At 37.3% G+C, this 19,725-nt stretch overlaps 1 protein-coding gene across 1 annotated transcript in view; it reads left to right on the top strand.

Annotated features, from left to right (window-relative positions):
* Positions 1 to 9,305: 9,305 nt before the first annotated feature.
* Positions 9,306 to 19,725, top strand: part of LOC139725662 (extracellular calcium-sensing receptor-like) — a 63,167-nt gene continuing 52,747 nt past the window's right edge. The window contains exon 1 of the mRNA XM_071636753.1: positions 9,306 to 9,699. Within this exon, the coding sequence (XP_071492854.1) occupies positions 9,306 to 9,699 (394 nt within the window). The remainder of the gene's footprint in view (positions 9,700 to 19,725) is intronic.

Below are 19,725 nucleotides of genomic sequence, written 5' to 3'. Positions count from 1 at the left end.
TATCGAATGTCTAAGAGTTGACTGGGTTAGAAAACGAGACATTAAAACAAGTGGAAACCGGATCTACCGCTGGGGAAACTTCCGTGCTATGATGAGATGGTGGTAAATTTTTCCTGCTCATGATTGTGGCAATATTGCCAGTTTATCGAACTTTAAGTTTCATTTTAGTTCCCTTTCGGGCATATACGCCTCTATATGACAACACTAAAGCAGGAAATTTCATATTATCGTCTTTTTCCTTTCACATAGTATGCTATACGGTTAGCGACAAATATTGTTTACGCATGTATGCGAACAATCTTGACTGAGAATTTTTTAAGTGTAATAGTAAGGATTTACACTACATTTGTGCGTAAACTATCATATTGTTTGTAACTGTTTTGCATTCCTTGTACAATGCATAAACAAATGAATAAATCTTTGCGCATGCGTGTATAAACACCTGTCTTTGCAAGTTATGATTGTAAATACATATTTAGTGTTTGATGATGAGTCACGAGTGTTGGAAAATCAACTTAACCCATATCGTAAATACTGAATGCTGAAATCCCAATAGACTTAATATACAGGCCTCTAGGTTCCCATAGGAAACGGGTTGAGAGAAAATCATGTGCTCCATCCTCGACTGATAGATATGTTAACGGAGATTGCATGTTAACCGGAATAATCCATATTTAGATAGCCACAAGTCTCCCTTTATCCCAGCTTATATAATGCACATGATAATTATTATCATGGACCCTAAAATATTCCAGGTATACACTGCTATCAATATACACTGTAGTTTGTAATTCGTCGAGAATAAGATGTATCATTGTCAATTCCAACACATTACACATATTACATAAACATTTTCAACAGAAAGCAATTACAACTTTCATTTAATTTCTCGATGTCCTAAACTGCATTCTTTCTTTTGCTACTTTAAGACAACAGAGGATTTTCATTTCGCCAAGATATACTTTCTAACAATTCTCCGGAATGATTTCACAATACAAAATATAATGTAATTTGTTTTTTTTTCTCTCTCCATCCCTCTCATGTCTCTTTTCTCTATTTTTTAAAATATATTTTGCTCCCCACTCCCTACACCCAATTATAGTCACTGTAAGCACGGTTCGCTTGATTTACGTGTGATCGTAACAAACAGACAAACGGACTGGCAGACGATCAGACATACTAGCCAGGAACCTGTAATGCTTACGATGCTATACCGCGAAAGAGATTCCCTCCCTTCATTTCTTGATTGAACAGCACACACAGTTCCAGCTATACGGTGTCCTAATTAACCACCGCTTCAATTCTCGCAACATGTCGTGTTTGTATATACAAACACATTGGTTGGCCGAAGCAGACCATGTCTTCCGCTCGTCAATCATATTTAATTCATATCCAAATATTTGGTCCACGAGTGTGTGTACACACCGGACTCAGCTAGTGTAGCCCTTGGCTCTTCTGCTGAACACTTTATATCCAGCAGACGCAAGGTGAGCTGACTCTAAGGACGCAATTTGACTTCAAAAAATGCTTAAATATGTTAATGTCTCCCTGCCCCTAAGATTTATGTTAAGGTGTATCAAATCAAGATTTATCACGTGCACAATTTCAAGGTGCTGTAAGATAATGTCTGTATAATGTTGCGGGCGCACTTTTATTCGTAGATCGTTTACTTGAATGTATTTTACTGGTCCTTGGCATGATAACGGAGCAAGAAGGCAATAGGAACTCGTAAAAGGATTGTTATTACATTATGAATATTCAAGTTGCTGGGTCTTTGTGTAACCTTTAGACAGCCGACTCGGAGGGAAATCGTCTTCAAGGCTTTTAGCCGCCCTTATTTGCAAGAGTTATGAGCTGATTTTATGGAGACAAGTTTGTATCATATATCTCATATTTCTTTTAAATCTAATCAGGTGATATGCACATTTATGTTTTATGTCATATAACCAATGTTCTGGTTGATAGGACATTGTTAAAGCAGTATAGTAATTTTCAGTCTCTGATCTAGTTAAGTTCATTTGTACATTTCTCAAAAAATAATAAAAAAGTGGTCACATATTATACATAACATGTACAAAAAGACAAAATCCCAAAATCTCTTTGAGAGAGATATGCAGTAAAAGTAGTATTCAATGCTGACATTGTGAATTGATATGAGAGAGAAAACTGAAGGAAACCGACGAAAAGCTAAAGTAATATGTAGCAACAATAGGTTTCCAAGGAAATATAAGTCTTTAGCGTCGATAAATGAAGGTCAGAAAACATGGAGATCAGAAATTGGTACGAACTGGCCAAACGAATACAAAAGAAAAGAACATGGGCAATTTTTTTTTTATTGTAGCACAACCATGATGTACAACAGATAACTCTCCATTTGGCTTTATATTATAGAGATATTGCGATTTTTTTTTTCGTCCCAGCGAAATCATGCACAAATGACTTGTGTGCAAACAGATGTGCCTCCGATAAGACGTTGTACACAGTAAGGAATTTTAGAGCTGGGTTACCACGGGAACCAATACATCTAAACGTTATGCATGATATAGACAATTACTGTGTACAAGACATTGTAATCTAATACATGTACAGTGTATGTAATTTGATGTTTGTTTAACATCAATCTTCCACAACATTGATAATAACCGCTCTGACTGTATTCATTCATACAGTAGCAAAAGCTGAAAAAATGACAAAATAATCATTGCGTTATCATTGGCGCCAATGTAAGTTGGGTAATGTTTGCGTTCGCATGTCAGGCATGGAAAGTGGAAAGTAGGGATCTGCATACATCTCTTTATCACATGATCTTTAATAAAACCAGAGTGAGTAGAACCCTGGCAGAGTGAATGGTCGCAGTCAAATTTAAAGCCTTCCCAGATTTTTGCATCAGTTAGATAATCTGCAGACGGCACCATCCACCAATGTCCCAGCAACCTGTCATACCTCAAAGCATTGGCACTTTTTTTTTCAATATGAAAACCAATGTCTCGCCAAACTTCCGATTAATCTTATCAGTGTGTAGCTATAGTCATCTATCAATTCTATGAAGTAGTCATCTTGAGGGACATCCTACTTCACATCATCTTAATTCTACTCCTCCTTCCTTCGAAATATGTTTATCAGCTGTTGCTGAGAGATAAACTACGATCAAAAGGACATTCACAACGTCACGAATGATAATATCGTGGCGTCGTCCAATCAACTGCCACTTTTCTACGACAGCACAGGGTGTAGATAATTTGGTTTTAACTTCCGCCATATATATGCTCAACGCACAGTTCCAGTTTGAAATGTTACTGGTGTTCACAGAATGCATGTCTGATGCTGTGGGCATAATGATTTTCTTATTCACTTTAAAGGCATTATTTACCATTTGCAGGTGAAATAAAAACCCAGTTTTAGTGCTTCAAAATAGTTCTGAAATATGAGTTAGGGATAGAAACAACCAGTGTAAAAAAGTAAATCAGTATAATCAATATTAAACATTGCTTAAATATACAAAATGTTAACAACATTTATGATAAAATTGTCTCTAGACTAAACCGTCTACAGTTATGATTTAGTGAGAAAAATAGTGATACCACCATATATTTCAGGCTTTATTGCAAAATTTTCATGTGGTTGGATGATTTGTGATGCAACTGACCTACACACATGCACCACATGTGATAACTGTAACATTTTTCAAATCACTGCTCCCAATGGTAAACAGTACCTTTAATATCAGTGGCGGATCCATGCAGGCAGGGCGCACCGGGCGGGAGCCCCCCCCCCCCCCCCCCCCCCGCCCAGTAAATTTTTGTTAAAACAAAAGAAATAAAAAGAACTAGAAATGTCGCTATGGCGACTGGTATGCCTCCGCCATAATGCATGATTCTCCTAATAGGTCTATAGTACATGTGGACAATGTGTGATTACATTTTCACAAAATTGGCAAAATATTAAAATGACATGTTTGTCACAAATGTATCGAATGTTCACCTTCCTTGACCTATGTTTAATGGGATGAAAAGGAGAGCATGTATTTGGGGATTTAAGAACTTTAACTTCGACTTTGACCCTTTCATAAGTTTACGCACTTGAGTAATTTTCAAGGTATGGAGTAAAAGTGCAATTTCTGTATTGAACTGTAAATTGTTATCATTTTCATCTGGCCTTTGATTCATAAGAGAATCACTGTCAGGCAGAACATACATAAATATGTACTAAGTTTAAAGATAACTTGAGCCACTTCCGAGATATGGAGAAAGAAGTAAGTTCAGCACTTTCACTTGATCTTTGACCTTTTGACCTTTGACCTTCTTGGCAAAAAAAAAAAAAAAAATCCCAGAGAATATCTAGTGGGTTATACATGCATACATCAAGTTTCAAAAAAAAAAATTAATCCTGCCATCATTTCATAAATATAAGGAAAATAGTAAAATTTTGAAGTATTGCCCTTGACCTTTGACCCCATGTACCCCAAATTCCCTAGATAACCACTGCCAGTCAGTACATGCATATATACTTTGTTCCATAAAGATACCTTGAACAATTTCCAAGATAGAGAGAAAAAAGTGAAATTTTAACATTTTACTTGACCTTTTGACCTTTGACCTTTTGACCTCATGACCCCAAACTCTTACCAGAGAATCTTAATTAGGTAATACATGTATACACTATGTTTCAAGAAAATATCTTCAGGCATTGCATAGATATGGGGGAAATAGTGAAATTTTAAGCATTTTACCTTGACCTTTTGACCTTTGACCTTGAGCATGTGCACTCAAAAGTTGATAGGCACAACTTCACCCCCTAATACACACACATGCCAAGTTTCATTAGGATACCTCAAAAGGTTTTGATAGTTACCCTGTCCACAAAATTCATTACGGACGGACGGAAGGACGGACGGACGGACAACCCGAAAACATAATGCCTCCGGCACCACTTCGTGGCGGAGGCATAAAAATGGGGGAGGGGCGTACGTGAGCCCCCTTTGATTTTGTAAAGCCCCCCCCCCCCCCCCACTTTACGGAATTCCTGGTTCCGCCCCTGAATAATGTCATATCGACAACCCGATTTCATTTCACAATATGTCCTGGGACTAACGACTTGCCTCACTAATTGCACAGCCTTATGTTTTAAATAGTTTAAGCATTTAATTGTGTAGATTGGGACACTGTACTGTGCCGTCGTTATCAACTAGTAAAAAAAAAATGATGCTGGGGGACGGAGAAATATTTGATTGAAATGTATTCTTTAACGTTTCTTTTCAATCGTTTTCTCACTGTAATTTGTTGTACTTACGATGTGATGCGATGCAGGCAATCAATTGAACCGGTTTCAAAATAAATTTCTTATTAGACTATAATGTAGGAAAATAATTGCAGACATATAATCACAGTCAAATAACTCTGCGAGGGAGTGAGTATAGGATTTTATTCTTGCTTTGTTTTTGTTTAATTTTTGCAAGAGTACGGGATAACAATCAATCGATGGCAGGTTTTTGAAAAGTAATTGATTTTACGATACAGCTATTTTTCCGGTATCCTTGAGCTCACTTATGAAAAGGAAACAAACATGAAAGTTACGATAAAGCCATCGTACGTACTTCTACTGGTAGGCCAGCTACTTTCTACACACAAACTACCGGAGAAAAATAAAACTAGCCATTTTCTATTTCATTAGTATACATTGCATCACTCATTAGATTTATAACGGTATATTGGTTACTGCCAGATTTAAGAAGAAGAAGAAGAAGAAGAGGAAGAAGAAAAAAAAAAGAAGAAGAAGAAGAAGAAGAAGAAGAAGCAAAAAGAGTGCTGCAGACAGCTTTTCCCCCCAAGACACATCGTCCTCCGTTGGTAATGTGGTGTATTTCTGTAAACCATTTTTTTTCCAAAGCTGCAGCAGTACAAGTTTTTTGGGATGGTTGCTGTATCATCGGATTAAAAAAAAAATAAAATCGGAACCTCTTCGGAGCTTGTCAAAAACGATAAAGGTTGGAGCCACGGCTGAGATGGTTAGCGTTTCTCCAGTCGCTCACGGCAAATATCGAAAATAATTAGTGAAGAAAGGAGTCAAGATGACTGGGGGATATGAAAAGGCAAGAGAAGGGGCGGGAGGGGGGGGGGGGAGAGACAATTAGCCAAACAGATATTCAGAGTATGACGTGAGATGCACTTTAGAGATAAAAGTTTCGGCTGTATACGTTTGGATTTTTAGGATGACATTTTTTATGATGGATTTTTAATGACTCTGGGAGTCATATTGGGTTGTAGAAAGTGGCTATTGAGAAAAAAAAATAGCTTACAATAAATACATTTCTTTTTTTTTGCTCTCAAAATTTGCAGTAGATTATGATGATGTACTCCAAATGACATCTAAAAGAGCTGCATTGTATTCCAACTATAGCAAGAAAAACAGCAACAAAAAAAAACAAAAAACAAAGTGGCCCTCATTGGTAGCTCTCATTAGTAAAAATGAAAACGGTTTGCTGCCTTTCTTTGTCTAACCCTTGATTATTGACAATAGAACTGTTAGCATTTTTTTTTTCTGGCCTCAGAATTGAGATGTTTTGATGTCATGGTCCTGTGGTTAAGATTGTGGGGTCTTTAAACCGATTGTCCCGGGGTTCGACTTCTGTGCAATCATATGATTAAATTGGACAAGAGCCGATAATTTCCCCATATCATGTCCCTCTTGGCCCAGGTGTAAAAATGAGATACATGTACCTACTAATGCTTGGACAATAATAATGGCAGATAATGGCGGGCCTCACTGGTAGAATAGGTTAGTGAAGAAACTCTGGCAACTTCCTGGGTAACACCACATATTCCGAAACACTTGTTTTGGAGGTTTTTTTCTGTTTTCGTCAAAAAGTTACTGTGTTATTTGCGCAAGTATTTCCTATCTTTCAGTTAAGTGCAAGTAGTTGATCAAAAAAGGAGGAGGAGGAGAAAAGAAGAAGAAGGAGAAGAAGTAGTAGTATAGAAGAAGTAAAAGGAGACGATGAAGATGAAAAAACGAATTTGTGCACTGCCCTTTTCCTTATCTTTCTTTTATACTCAACGTTGCTGATTATAGTAGACGATAGTAGAAGCCTGTATACTGTCCAAGACACACACACACACAAAAATCACTGATTACATTACAGAGACAATCACTTCATTTTAGAAGCATCCTTGGTAAGTCAGAGAATTAAGTGGTGGCGCTATCGAGACTCAATAGACCTTTATGTGTCCTTGTATAACATGATACGAAAGCTTTTTATCGCTTATCTGATAACTGGAGTATGGTCAATTGGGCATCTAGTGGAAATCTATTGTCAATTTTTCGATGTTATTCAATCGACTTCGTGGCTCTCGTTTCATTTTGTTTGTATTTAACAGTTCGGATATTTACACATGACTGGAATAATACGTGTATCTGTAAGTTGAATACACTTTTCACCTTTTCATGTAGGTAAACGTAACAATAGCAAAGTACATCTTGTCAGTGTTGCGGATTTATACAAACACACACACACAAAGAAATGGTATAAATTTCTCTCTGTCTCTTTCTCTATCTCTCTCTCTCTCTTTCTCTATATCCCTATGATATATATATATATATATATATATATATATATATATATATATATCTGTCTCCAACATTATGTATCCTTTCATTCTCATGCTCTTCTCTTTTCTGGAAGGCAACAGAGAAGTCAACTGCTTTAAATGGTCAATATCCAAAATACCCAACCACCAAAGACATCAAACTGAGAAGTTCTCTCCCAAGTTTTGTCAAGCTTTTGTTTAGAGAGGGAGAGTTGTTGTTTTGTTTTCACTGAAGCGCAAAAAACAACAACAGTAACAACCAACAACTTGACATAAACTTTTGTCTTACCACCGAAAACCTGTTCCGCAAATATCCGATGTATATAGTGTATAGGATCGGAAAGGTTAAATATGTACCCCCTTCATTATCATAATAATAATAATAATATTAATAATAATAATAATAATAATAGTGATAATAATAATGATAATAATAATGATGATGATATTAATAATGATGATGTTAATAATGATAACTATTATTATCATTATTATTGTTTTTTTTATTATTATTATCATTATTATTATTATTATTATTATTATTATTATTATTATTATAATTATCATCATCATCATCTTCGTCATCTATATCTGTATTTTTTTTACTAATTCCTGAAAGCACCATTTAACTTGTCTTCAGGGACAATGCCAAATGTATGAAGCGACATAAAGTTGGGACGGGAAGTCACAATTATTGATATAAGAACAGTAAATATTGTACAAGGCACGCCAGATAGAAAATTATCTCTACGGAACGAAAACATGGAGATTCTCTGTGTTTTCGTTCTGGAGTGTTTTTGCAAGATGGTGATAAAAACATGCTCTTTTGTTATCCTACTAAACCATTTCCTACAAACACATACTTTCGATTTATGATTTGTGTCAATGCTATGATAACTACCTCTTATCAAGGAAATTGCAATAGCTGAAACTTTCCCGTCTTCCACCGAGCACAACAGACATGACAGAGGCAACGTTTATACGCATTCACCGCAAACAATGCACAGCTAACTTTAACGAGGAACACCCCCAATCGGCAACCTATTGGTAAATATTGTCGGTGTAATAATTGGGATGAGGATTGTTAGAAGGTTTATCGCCGACCTAAACTCCTCCTCACGAGTAACACATATCGAAGATGAGGAAAACTTGTCAAACTCTTTCACGGCAACGTCCAATCAGAAATTTAGCAATTTCGTAGTGCGAATGCGCATGCTCAATTGCCTATCCGCTCGATAGCACAGATGTGTGTGCAGCTGTGAGCGCACATCCCTACACTCATTTGTTATTTTTTTCCCGTGTTTTGTCATTCTATACACAGACGAGACCGATCCAGTACAGCAGCGGGAGTGTATTGAAGCTCATCGGACACCCCTACCTGCTGGTATGCACACCGGTTCGACGGAATGATGAATATCATTACAATCATTGCTATTGGATACAGCCCGATCTTTGGAATGAATAGATGAATGTGAATCTATACAGCCGGAGAACTTTATCATCCTTCAAAATGGAATTATGTGACGACAGAAGGCCTAGTTTTGCCCACGGCGTGGTGACACTCGCAGACAGGAACGATGTGTGTATTGAATTCATCAATAACCAGGAACTCTGCAAAGAGCGAGCAGTTTCCGTAAAATTTGCAGCGCTATGACTGAGTACTACAAGTATTGATCGAGTGAATTATTTGGTCGTTCTCATAGGCCCAAACAACATGTAGCCATGGCGCACAACATGGGACCGTACGTCACCCACTACCGTCTGTTAAAGATAGCGAACTTCCCGCCTTATCTTGCCCTTATCGTCTGGTTATCCCTGCTTTATCTCGCGCGAGGAGAGAATTATTCCACCATTAATCCGCTTAACACCACGGAATTTCTCGAAACGGTCACGACCGGCGTCGGCGACGGGGAGGGCTCGGCGGCGGCGGGGGCCGTCCCGAACAGTTACCGCAAGGACGGCGATTTGGTGCTCGGGGGCCTCTTCGATATGCACCAGTCGCAGGACGGGGAATGCGGGGACTTCAACCCACGTGGCCTGCAGTGGATGTACGCCATGGTGTTTGCCATCGATCAAATCAACGCAAGACGTGACATTCTGCCAAACATTTCCCTGGGTAAGTCAGCAGCAGCGATTGTGTTTGTGTTCTTAATGAAACTCTACGGAAGTGTGCCGAGCATGAAAATTGCGATAATTAATTTACTATCGATTCATATGAATTGCTCTATTTTTTAAAGCGGGGGGGGGGGGGGGGGTGTGTCTGTATAAGATGCAGCGTTCTTCGGGCTCAATGCTTTTATGTCAGTTTGTCGCAACTGTCGTTATTACCAGTGTGTCGAGCGTGCACTTGCTCTACGTGAATTAAATGAAAACTAACATTTGCATGCTAGAAAGCAAAGAACGAAGACTAAAATACAATAAGATTGTGTTGTCGGCGAAATCTGGAGTTCAGTGTACCAGTAGCCAAAGCAAAATTTTCTGTTTTTTTTTTCACTGCTCATGGGAGGGATGATTCCATTCAAAGTTGATACTGATAGCCCGTTTGCGAGAGATGTTGATTTTACACTGATTCTTCTTATATCCCCGAATACTGACTACAAGTCTAGACTACTCGGTAAGTAAAGTGAGGCCCTAATCATGCAAATAGGCCGAGTAATCACTCATTGGCACGGGTGGCGTTAATGTTTGAGTGATAGTGGTCTAATTCCGGAACCGAGAATATTTTGGCTGAGTTTTGAAACTAAAGACAACAAAACTAGCGAATCGAAAGTGGTCGTGCATTTGGGAGACCACTAGATAGCTTGCTATGGTGGTCGTATTCGAATGTCCCCAACATGCACATAGCGATGAATGTACATGATGCATTGGGAAAATATACGCGAATACGATATGAGTCACTGTGCATTGTGATTAAAACGAAAAGAAAACTCCACATTTCCACGCACCATTTGTCCCGTCGTTTGGTGCAGGAGCCTTCAAGTCACGGCTGGGTGACCATTTTGTGGCGTAGATTCCCCTTTGTCACTGATTATCTGCGATTGTGAATTACGTGACTGCTCTCAGCGTGATGAAGCAAACATATAAAACATTCATTGTCACTAGATATTTGCATATTTGTCACACTTGAACGAAAAAATCCACAGGATATTTGTATTCATGCAGGCCTGCAGACCATGGTAGTTTTTAGGTCTATATCACCCTTCCTTAACTTGAAAGGAATTTATCATAAATAATATCCTTTCATTATATCATTATCGTTTACATATTAGACCTGGTTAATCTTAGCTCGAATTGATGTCACAGAGAGTTGCAATGAAGAAATTGCTAAATATCTGTTGACATTGCCAATCTTTCTTTTGACAAAAGTGCTTAAATATCAATTCTCTTGTTGAAGATGTGACAAGTTTGTATCGATGTCTGATTGCCTCGACACCGTTACATAACGTGACGTCAATGCCAGTTAAAAAAGAGGTGTAAACTGATTAAAACATTATCAAAGCACTAGTTTCATTATTATTCCTGAACACGTTGTAGGCAAAGAATAACAAACTTTTTTGTAAAGCCCTCAGTCTCACTGAAAAAATAGTGACAACACACACACAGCACAGGCATACACATTCACGGAACTCTTGAAAAACGTTTGATTCCGACCTGTTAGGGCAAAGCCTGAGAGCTATGGAAAATGTTCTTATTAGCTTTATCGTATGATATGCAGTATCATTTGCTAAAAAGGATTCCAGATATCAATTTACACTTTAAACAGCAGCATGCCCTCTCCGAACACTTTGTGAGTGTATTACAAATTCATGAGTTCGTTTTTCATAATTGAAAAGGTAGCTAATTCTGAAGGATTAAAGTGCAATCTCACTTCATGTAAATAGTCAGTTAACTTATACGTGGGTGCCAGGATATGTAAAAATGGCAGAGCTAAAAATGTCAGAGGTACAAACGTTAGGGGTAAAATTGTATTATACTGTATTGTACTTATTCAGACACAATAAAACATGTCTATGGGAGTGAGAAAAAGGTATGAATATATACCCATGTTTGTGTGCACCCCTGAAGTACATTACACACCAATTCAAACAAACTAAAAGATTAAAGTTGAAACAAGGGAAATATTTACAGGTGGCAGCAGGGAAATATTAGATTATGGTTTTAGAGAAATGGAATGATGTCGGGTGTTTTATCGAAATTAAACCGATGTTAAGAAAGACAAGATTTTGATTTTCTGCACAGTTTGATAATAATTATTATGTTTACATCAGTGATGCAGTGACATAAAAAAGAGGAAGAAAAATGTGCGCAAACATGATTTTAATTTTCTTCATTGTTTTTTGTGTATGTGCACAAAGCAGTGGGAGAGTTGTTAGTGGACGGCATTGTTAAAAAAAAGGTCGGTTGGAGTCAAACCTGTCACAACGGCCACCCTAGGAGACAAAAAATGTCCGTTATAGACATAGTCGTTAGCGGTACGGCAGGTTGTCACTATGGACAGGTGGCCTCAAAGACAGGTTTGAACGTATTTTGCAGTATGTGGTTGTGATTAGTAGGGGCGGATCTAGGAAATCTATAAAGGGGGGCGGGGGGGGGGGGACGCAACTAATATTTCTGGTGCCACTTCCGGGTTTCATTTCATTTCATTTCTTTTTATTTCTTTTCTTTTTAACGAAAAATAAGGGGGGGGGGGCGTGTGCAGTTTGCGCCCCCTCTGGATCCGCCACTGATCAGTGTCAGTACATGTATTTCGTTGAAAGAAATACCGAAATTTAGCATTTCGTAAAAGTCTCAATTCAGGTCCGATTTTTATGAAGCTTAATACCATTCTGTTTGTCTGATTTGACTTATCAAGGTGAATTTTGAACATGGTATGGAAATTTCTCTTTAACTGCCTTTACCTCATTGTGACTTGATGTAACTGTGAGTGATAGAGTGAGTGAGAATAATCATTACGTTCTGTGTGGGGTATGAAACACCGCGTTGCAGCTGTGGGAAACACGGTTTCTTTTCTTTTCCTCTTTTTATTCACGCACTATGTGTCCCAATGTTCCCGTGCAGAATCTATCAAGTCATGGCTGGTTGATCAGGGCCCTGTTTTATGAAGAGTTAAAATTGATTATATAGTTGATTTCAACTGTAAGTCTATGGCAGCCTGTGTGGTAAGGAAATTTAGAATCGATTTTATCTTGTGATAAAACGTGGCCCAGTATGTCCCTTTGCCACTGATTAAAAGTGTGATTGCGAGTAGGTGACTCCCACGCTGCTGGAAAAAGCAAACAAATAAAGCATTTATTCTCATTAGACATACAATTTGTATATATAGGCCTACTTGTCACTTGAATGTGCTCTTGAAAAACATCTTCGGGTTAGTTTTGCCTATCGCAGTCAATAGCTGCATGTACACCCTTTCTCTTTCTTTAACTTCCTATTCTTGGGTTATAACTACACGATATTGTTTGATTATATCGTTTCCACAGCAAATTTGGTTAGTCTTTAGTTCAAAGTGATTTATTTTGCAAAAACGTCGTGGAAGTTACCACTCTTTCTTAAAACAGAAATTACTGCAAATTAATTTTGTTGTTTAAGATGAGACGATTTGTATCATAGTCAAATGTTTGTGACGTCGTTGTCAATTAATAGGAAAGAGCTACATAGCTATAAACAACAATTTCCAAAGCACGAGTTATCGTGAATATTTTCAAAGGCAAAGAACAACATGAAATATTTCATTTGAAAAGAAAAAAGAAAGAGCAATTAGAGCGATACCCAGTTTTGAATGCAAGGCCTGTGTAGGAAAGGACGGATAAACTTATTTGTATCATTTGCAATATCGTATATGATTTCAGTTATTACTTCATACAGAGACCTTGATATGCCTTCTCCGAACACTTCTTGAATGGATTGCATTAGTTTTTCGACATTTTTAATTTCAATTTTCTTTAAAAGTTAATACCGAAGGAATGAAATAAGCAATTTTACTTGATGTTCATGTTGGCTTTCGTACATGCATGGTGCCAGGTTTAATCCCAGCTGTCAACATGGCTGAGCTAAAAGTGTCCAAAGTGACAATGCCGGAGGTTAAAGTGTCATGAGGGGGGAAAACCAGTCAGAGATAGAAGTCTTAGGAAACTCAACACGAGGACCAGTATACATATTGTAGCGAAATGTAACTTTTACAAATAGTTATGGATTTTCACTTGTTTATTTATTTGTTCATTTTCCATCTGAGAAGATGGCTGGATAGCCCATATTTTTTTTTCTGTAGAGTTTCACTTGTTTTCAATGATACGCTGACAAAATGAAAAAATGATATGTTATCTTTTTCTCGCGTCAAAATTGTGGGAAAATAACCAAATAGTAAGACTTTTAAAAACATTTCTTGAAGGAAAAGAGTTGTAGAGGCTACATTATCAACAAAATAACAACAACAAAACAAACATTTGACTTTGTTTGCTTGCGCAAATCAATGGGAAAGGTGTAAGTTGATGACATTATTTCCAAAGTGAAACATTTGGCATGATAATGTTTGCGAACAACATCAGTAGTCCGTGAATAGAAATGCAGAGGTTTAATATTTTCTTCTCAAATCTTGTTGCTAGTCCGATCTTGATGACATTTCATTCTTTTTACCATTCTGTTAATCTTATTTTGCTCTGTTTATATCAAAAGTCATTTTAAATATGGCATGCAATGGAACTTCAACGACCTTCTCTTCATGGGACTTATACGGAATGCAAAATGTCTGTTGACTTGTATTTATTCATGACATTCTGATGAATGTCATTTATGCCATGTATTCCACAACTTTTTTCCCTTCATATTACTTCGGAAAAAACACAACAACCAAAAAATCACGTGATCACTACTAAAGTACAAATATGATTAATAACAGACAACAGAATGCACCTTTCCATAGACTGAACCTAGCCTGCATGTTTTCATGTTACACATACAATAGACCTTTTCTGTAATTTATCACAATTTATTGATGTTTCTTTTCATCTTTACAGCCTCTTAATAAAGTCTTTCATCCACCTCCCTCCCATTAGATTCATGGCAATAATTTGTTCAGTTGTCCCGCTATAGGCAGAACAAGCCTCCGGCAAGCTTTGTGCTTGTTACCAAGGGTTGTTAAGGGCAACTTTTGCGAACAAACCAAACAACAAAAAAAGGCATGCATGGAATCTGAATACATTATACAGAACCAGTCTATTAGGAAAGGACATTTTAGGTAAACATGCAAGTTATGTTCAGTCTAGAGAAAGGTGCATTCCATTGTCTTTTATCAATGTTATCAGTGTTTTACCTGTGGTTGACAAGAGATATGTCATTGACAGAACCCTGGTTTTGAATGTCTTTTGTGGGCGTAACCGTGAGTACAATGAGATGGAAGAATGTCCTATTGGATACGCAAGGTCAAGCACCAGGTCGACAAAGTCGTCGTATTATCTGGCCCAGGGCGAATGGAAACGTGTGTGAATGAAAATATCAAAGAAACAACAACACAATCGTCGCAACTCCAAAAAAAAAAAAAAAAAAAAAAAAAAAAATCTAGGAGAATCTTGTCCTGTGTCTGTATATTAGTTTGGGTTTTAATGCACATGTGACTCATTTGATACTATAAACAAATACAATAGGAAAAATGCGACAAATAAATCGCACAGGTGTTTTACATGGCAACCTTTGAGTCGTATAATGTTTTATACCAACCAAATGGAATCCGAAACACCTGTTGTGAAGTATCGTTTCGCCACAAAATTCCTTTGTTTTCATGGTGCCTTATGCATTACAACATAAAGAGATTTTTTTTTTCTCCAAAAATTGTTTAAAAAAAAAATCATATGGGGTCTCAGGACCTGGACCGTAACATTGACTGTTCGCGTCAGTCTTTCTTTGGTTATATACGAGGTGAAATCCTGTGGGACCTGAAGTAACTTGCGGCAAAAGACACTTGGCTTTTACAAAATAAATCAGCACTGAAGACAGTGAACTCACCTCCATTCTGATTTGTATCTATTTAACAAAATGATTCTGTATCAATTAGAGGGTCAATACATAACAGTACCCTTGCGAGGTGACGTAGGCGAAGGGATCATTGAAACCCTGCCAGCCGTGTCGCGTTACTTTGGGTGGAGAATGATCACATAATTCGGGCGTGTACAAACAATGCAATACAGTCTATTATTCATTCAAGCAAAGAAATATCACACGCATGGTATTCACAGACACAAACAACTGTACAACTGTACACTCTTTCCATACTTAAATACAGTAGGTAATTCATGCACTGGCTGCCTACAGATAAGCCTACAGTCACTATACATGTACATTAAACATGGAATGTCTGTCATTTAAATTGAAGATACTGTACCACATGATACGAGCCATACCTTCTGATTAATTCTTCACGTTTTCCTCTTATGGTGAAAATCATTTAACCAGCATAGCTTTCTTTTAAGCCGCTTTTCCACATGAAGTATATAGAATTACAAATAAATTGAAAATCTCTCCAATAAATCAGATCGACACCGATTAACTATAAATGAAGCATCCGTTTTGAATAGCCGGCCGGTATTTCCGGTTATGGATCGTGTTGCTGGTACGCCCATTTCCAACGGTATTTTTGCTATTTACTACAACGGAACTGCTATTTACTACATCGGAACTGAAGTTACCTGGGAAAATCTCGTATACATGTAGTTTATCTAACCAACCAACTTGGACCAAGTAATGTGTCTCTGTGCGTTTTGATTTACCTGTGAAGGCTCTGGAAAGATACAATAGACATGACGCTTACCATGCTTACTGTGACGATGACTTACCTGGAATAGTGCACGATTGAATCGAGCTCGTTTGGATTAGTTAGGTTAATTGAGCTAAATTGTCAAGATCACTCTGCAGGTCACTCGTAATGGGCATTTAGTTTTATAAACACTTTTTGGCGTGGAATATGACCATCCCAGTTCGGGTTACGGGGTTCAAGCGGAGTATATGGCATGATGTGGCATCTGTTGTCATGATAAATAAACGCAGATCCTTCGGCCATTTATTTACGGATTTTTTTACTTATCCTATCTATATACCAAGATATATCCTTAACGCTCTTCGCTTTCTTCACTTACAGAATTAATCACAAAGTGCATTTCGAGGTACCTTCGTTTAATGCTTTAGAGTTTATTTGGTCGTCTACACGAAAAGCGGTACTTTTCTTTCTTGCATTTCATATACTGGCCTAATGTGTGTCAGTCCTCTGACCGTCATGACCCTTATTTGACCCTGTGACCAGTCACAGCTTTGGGAGTCATAATCTGTTAAAGGTACTGTTAACATTTGGGAGTAATGATTTAGAAATGTTCAAGATATCATATACATGCATATGTGTAGGTCACTTAATTGTATCACAAAACATCCTACAATATAAAATCTTTGTAGTAAAGCCTAAAATATAAGGGAATATCACTATTTTTCTCAATAAGCCGTAACTGTAGACGGCTTATTCTAGAAACAATTTTATCATAACTATTGTTCACATTTTGTATATTTGTACTTAACATTGATCATACTTACAAACATTTTTACGTCGGATGAAACTCACATTTTAGAAGTAAAAAAGAAGTAAAAAAGGTAATTAATGCATTTAAACCATGGAGTAACAAAACAAGCTGTGTTGTAGCTCCATTCAGGTTAACCTTGGACCACCATCTTAAAATAGTCTTTTGTTTGCATACATAGCTGACAAGAATGATGGGTTTAGACGCCAGTTAACGCAAGTACATGGGTAGTTCACGACATTTCATGGTGGCGACGACTTTATCGTGGTTTAGAAGAAAATAATCTGCTGACTGTTTGTTTGTTCAAAAAGTATCAATCCTTTATTTTTATTTAAATTTCAACATACAAAATACAACATTATTTTATCGAATTGTGTAAAGAATGCGATCGATCACACGCATTTAAATCAAATATCGCGCGTAATGATCATTGCATGATGACAATCCGCAAACGCAGTTTCCTTTGAATTATCACAATTACCTAACTAATCTATTCATTGAAACACTATCAAAAATCATGTGAAAAATATCCAACATTCAAGCCCTTTACACCACTGCTATGATTTTTCTTGTTTGTATAAAAGAAGATAAAGAAGATGAATGTTGAAATATTGCACAGTTCGGTACCATTGTCCATTTTCTTTTCTCTTTATTGTTCTGTACATTCAAACTAGCAGTGGATGTGCAGGATACCCAAGAAATCTACATTATAGTCTTAATGCTGTGGGATGCGTGTAATCCCTAATCTGTAACATATGGAATGGTTACAGTGACAGACAAAAAAAAAAAAAACACCCAAAAAACTGTGATAGATATCAAAGTAAGCACAATGTAAAATGGAATGAATTGGCATGTAGATAATGAATTAAACACTGTCACTTTGAGAAGACAGACATCATTCATCTTTACACCTTTGGGGATATACATTAGTCGCGGAATAAAGCAACAAATTAGCTACTTTTTCTGAAAGTATTAAGCCTGTTCTCTTTCAAATCGATGTTCCCGTCATCTGTTTGTATATTTTTTTTAGAAAGAAACTGATGAAAACAAGATATTTTCGTGGGTTTTTATCACATTGGAGTTTGTTGGATTCTGTCTGTTTCTATATGATTGATCCACAATTCATTATGCATTAAAACACAACACTTTCATCTGCAATGATAAGTGGGATTTCTGATATCTTGGTGGATTTTTCTTCCTTCTAAATTCCAATATTTCTTCACAAGTCATTTATCATGATGTAAATTGAATGTCATTCGCTGAATTTTAGCAGAGCATTAATAAGCCTCCATGTTTGTTCGTTTTCTCTGTTATCATCGTCAGTGAAGGAGGATGATGGGTTGCGTTATTTTTCTTGCAACTCATTTCCAGTCGATTCATCGCATATAGGGATGACCCTTTGCATTCATGCCATCATGGCCAATGTCGTCTGGTGTCAAAATAGAAGCTTCCACTTTATTTACGGCTGTTGTGGTAGACACGGTTGAGCAGTGCCGTGAAGAGCGTGGTGGAATTACGAATTGGTAATTCAGTGCATGTATTATTCAAGATCGTGTTATGATCATTTTTTTCCCCTTCCCACCAAAGCTTCTTCTTTTTTTTTTTGACTCACACGTTTTCTGACTGAACATTGGAGTTGTGTATATATCGAATCTAATTTGTCGTAATCTGTACGCACATTTTTTTTCTTTCCGTGTGGCAGGAAACGGACACACTCGCAACCACGTAATGAAGAAGACATTGATGCAGTCGAATTAGCATTTTAACAGACATGGTGATACCAACAAGCTAAGTCGAGGTCATACATGACAGTCGAAGAGGGACTTGGAATTGCAGAGCGGCAAATTAAACGAAAACACAAAGTTGATTGAGACCTGTATAGATATCTCTCGTTTATTATCTTCTTTATGATTTTCGACTGCACATGCACGAGCTAGAAATAACGACTGGTATGTCTCGTGTATGCATTCATCCCTCCCTCCCCCATTTCTCACGGGCATGTGTATGACATAACAATATACATAATGTGAAATATATATAATACATAAAAAATGTATCGAAATTAACTATCATGGTTTCATATTTTATGTACATGACTTATAATATACACACGGTAACTATGACCTACACTGAGTGCATTATTACACGCTCAGACAATAATGGTTAGCGTTAATACTTGCAGTATCTGCAATTATTTAAGCATCTTGAGTTTCTTCCAGCAATGTGGGAGCAAACAAAGTCTCAAAAGCAATCTTCAGATTGTCTTGTTTTGTCTCGTTTTATATAAGCCCTACCCACTGGTAAGTTTACGTACTGCATGGAGCGTATGCCTCAATCGTGACATGTGGGACGCTCCAAACATAAGAGGTTACGACTAAACACTTGAGGATAGATGACTGTCTTTTGTTAGGCTATAAGTTGACATGACGCCACACTTCCCCGATACGCTGACATGCCAGAGGTTCTAGCGTCGGGATGATGTGTTAGTTGTCATAAAATCCGTCAACAAACGACGAAATCTCAAGAGTGCGGTTTTTGACATTGCTGGATCACGTGGTAAAAATCTAGGTCCATCCTAGACCAATTTTTGA

The sequence above is a fragment of the Diadema antillarum genome, unplaced genomic scaffold (genome assembly GCF_040938485.1).
Source record: "Diadema antillarum isolate AM-2024a unplaced genomic scaffold, OU_Dant_1.0 seq00000053_RagTag, whole genome shotgun sequence".
NCBI classification, from domain to species: Eukaryota; Metazoa; Echinodermata; class Echinoidea; order Diadematoida; family Diadematidae; genus Diadema; species Diadema antillarum.
Note: the sequence above shows the minus strand (reverse complement) of the source record. Positions and strands in the feature narration are given on the sequence as shown.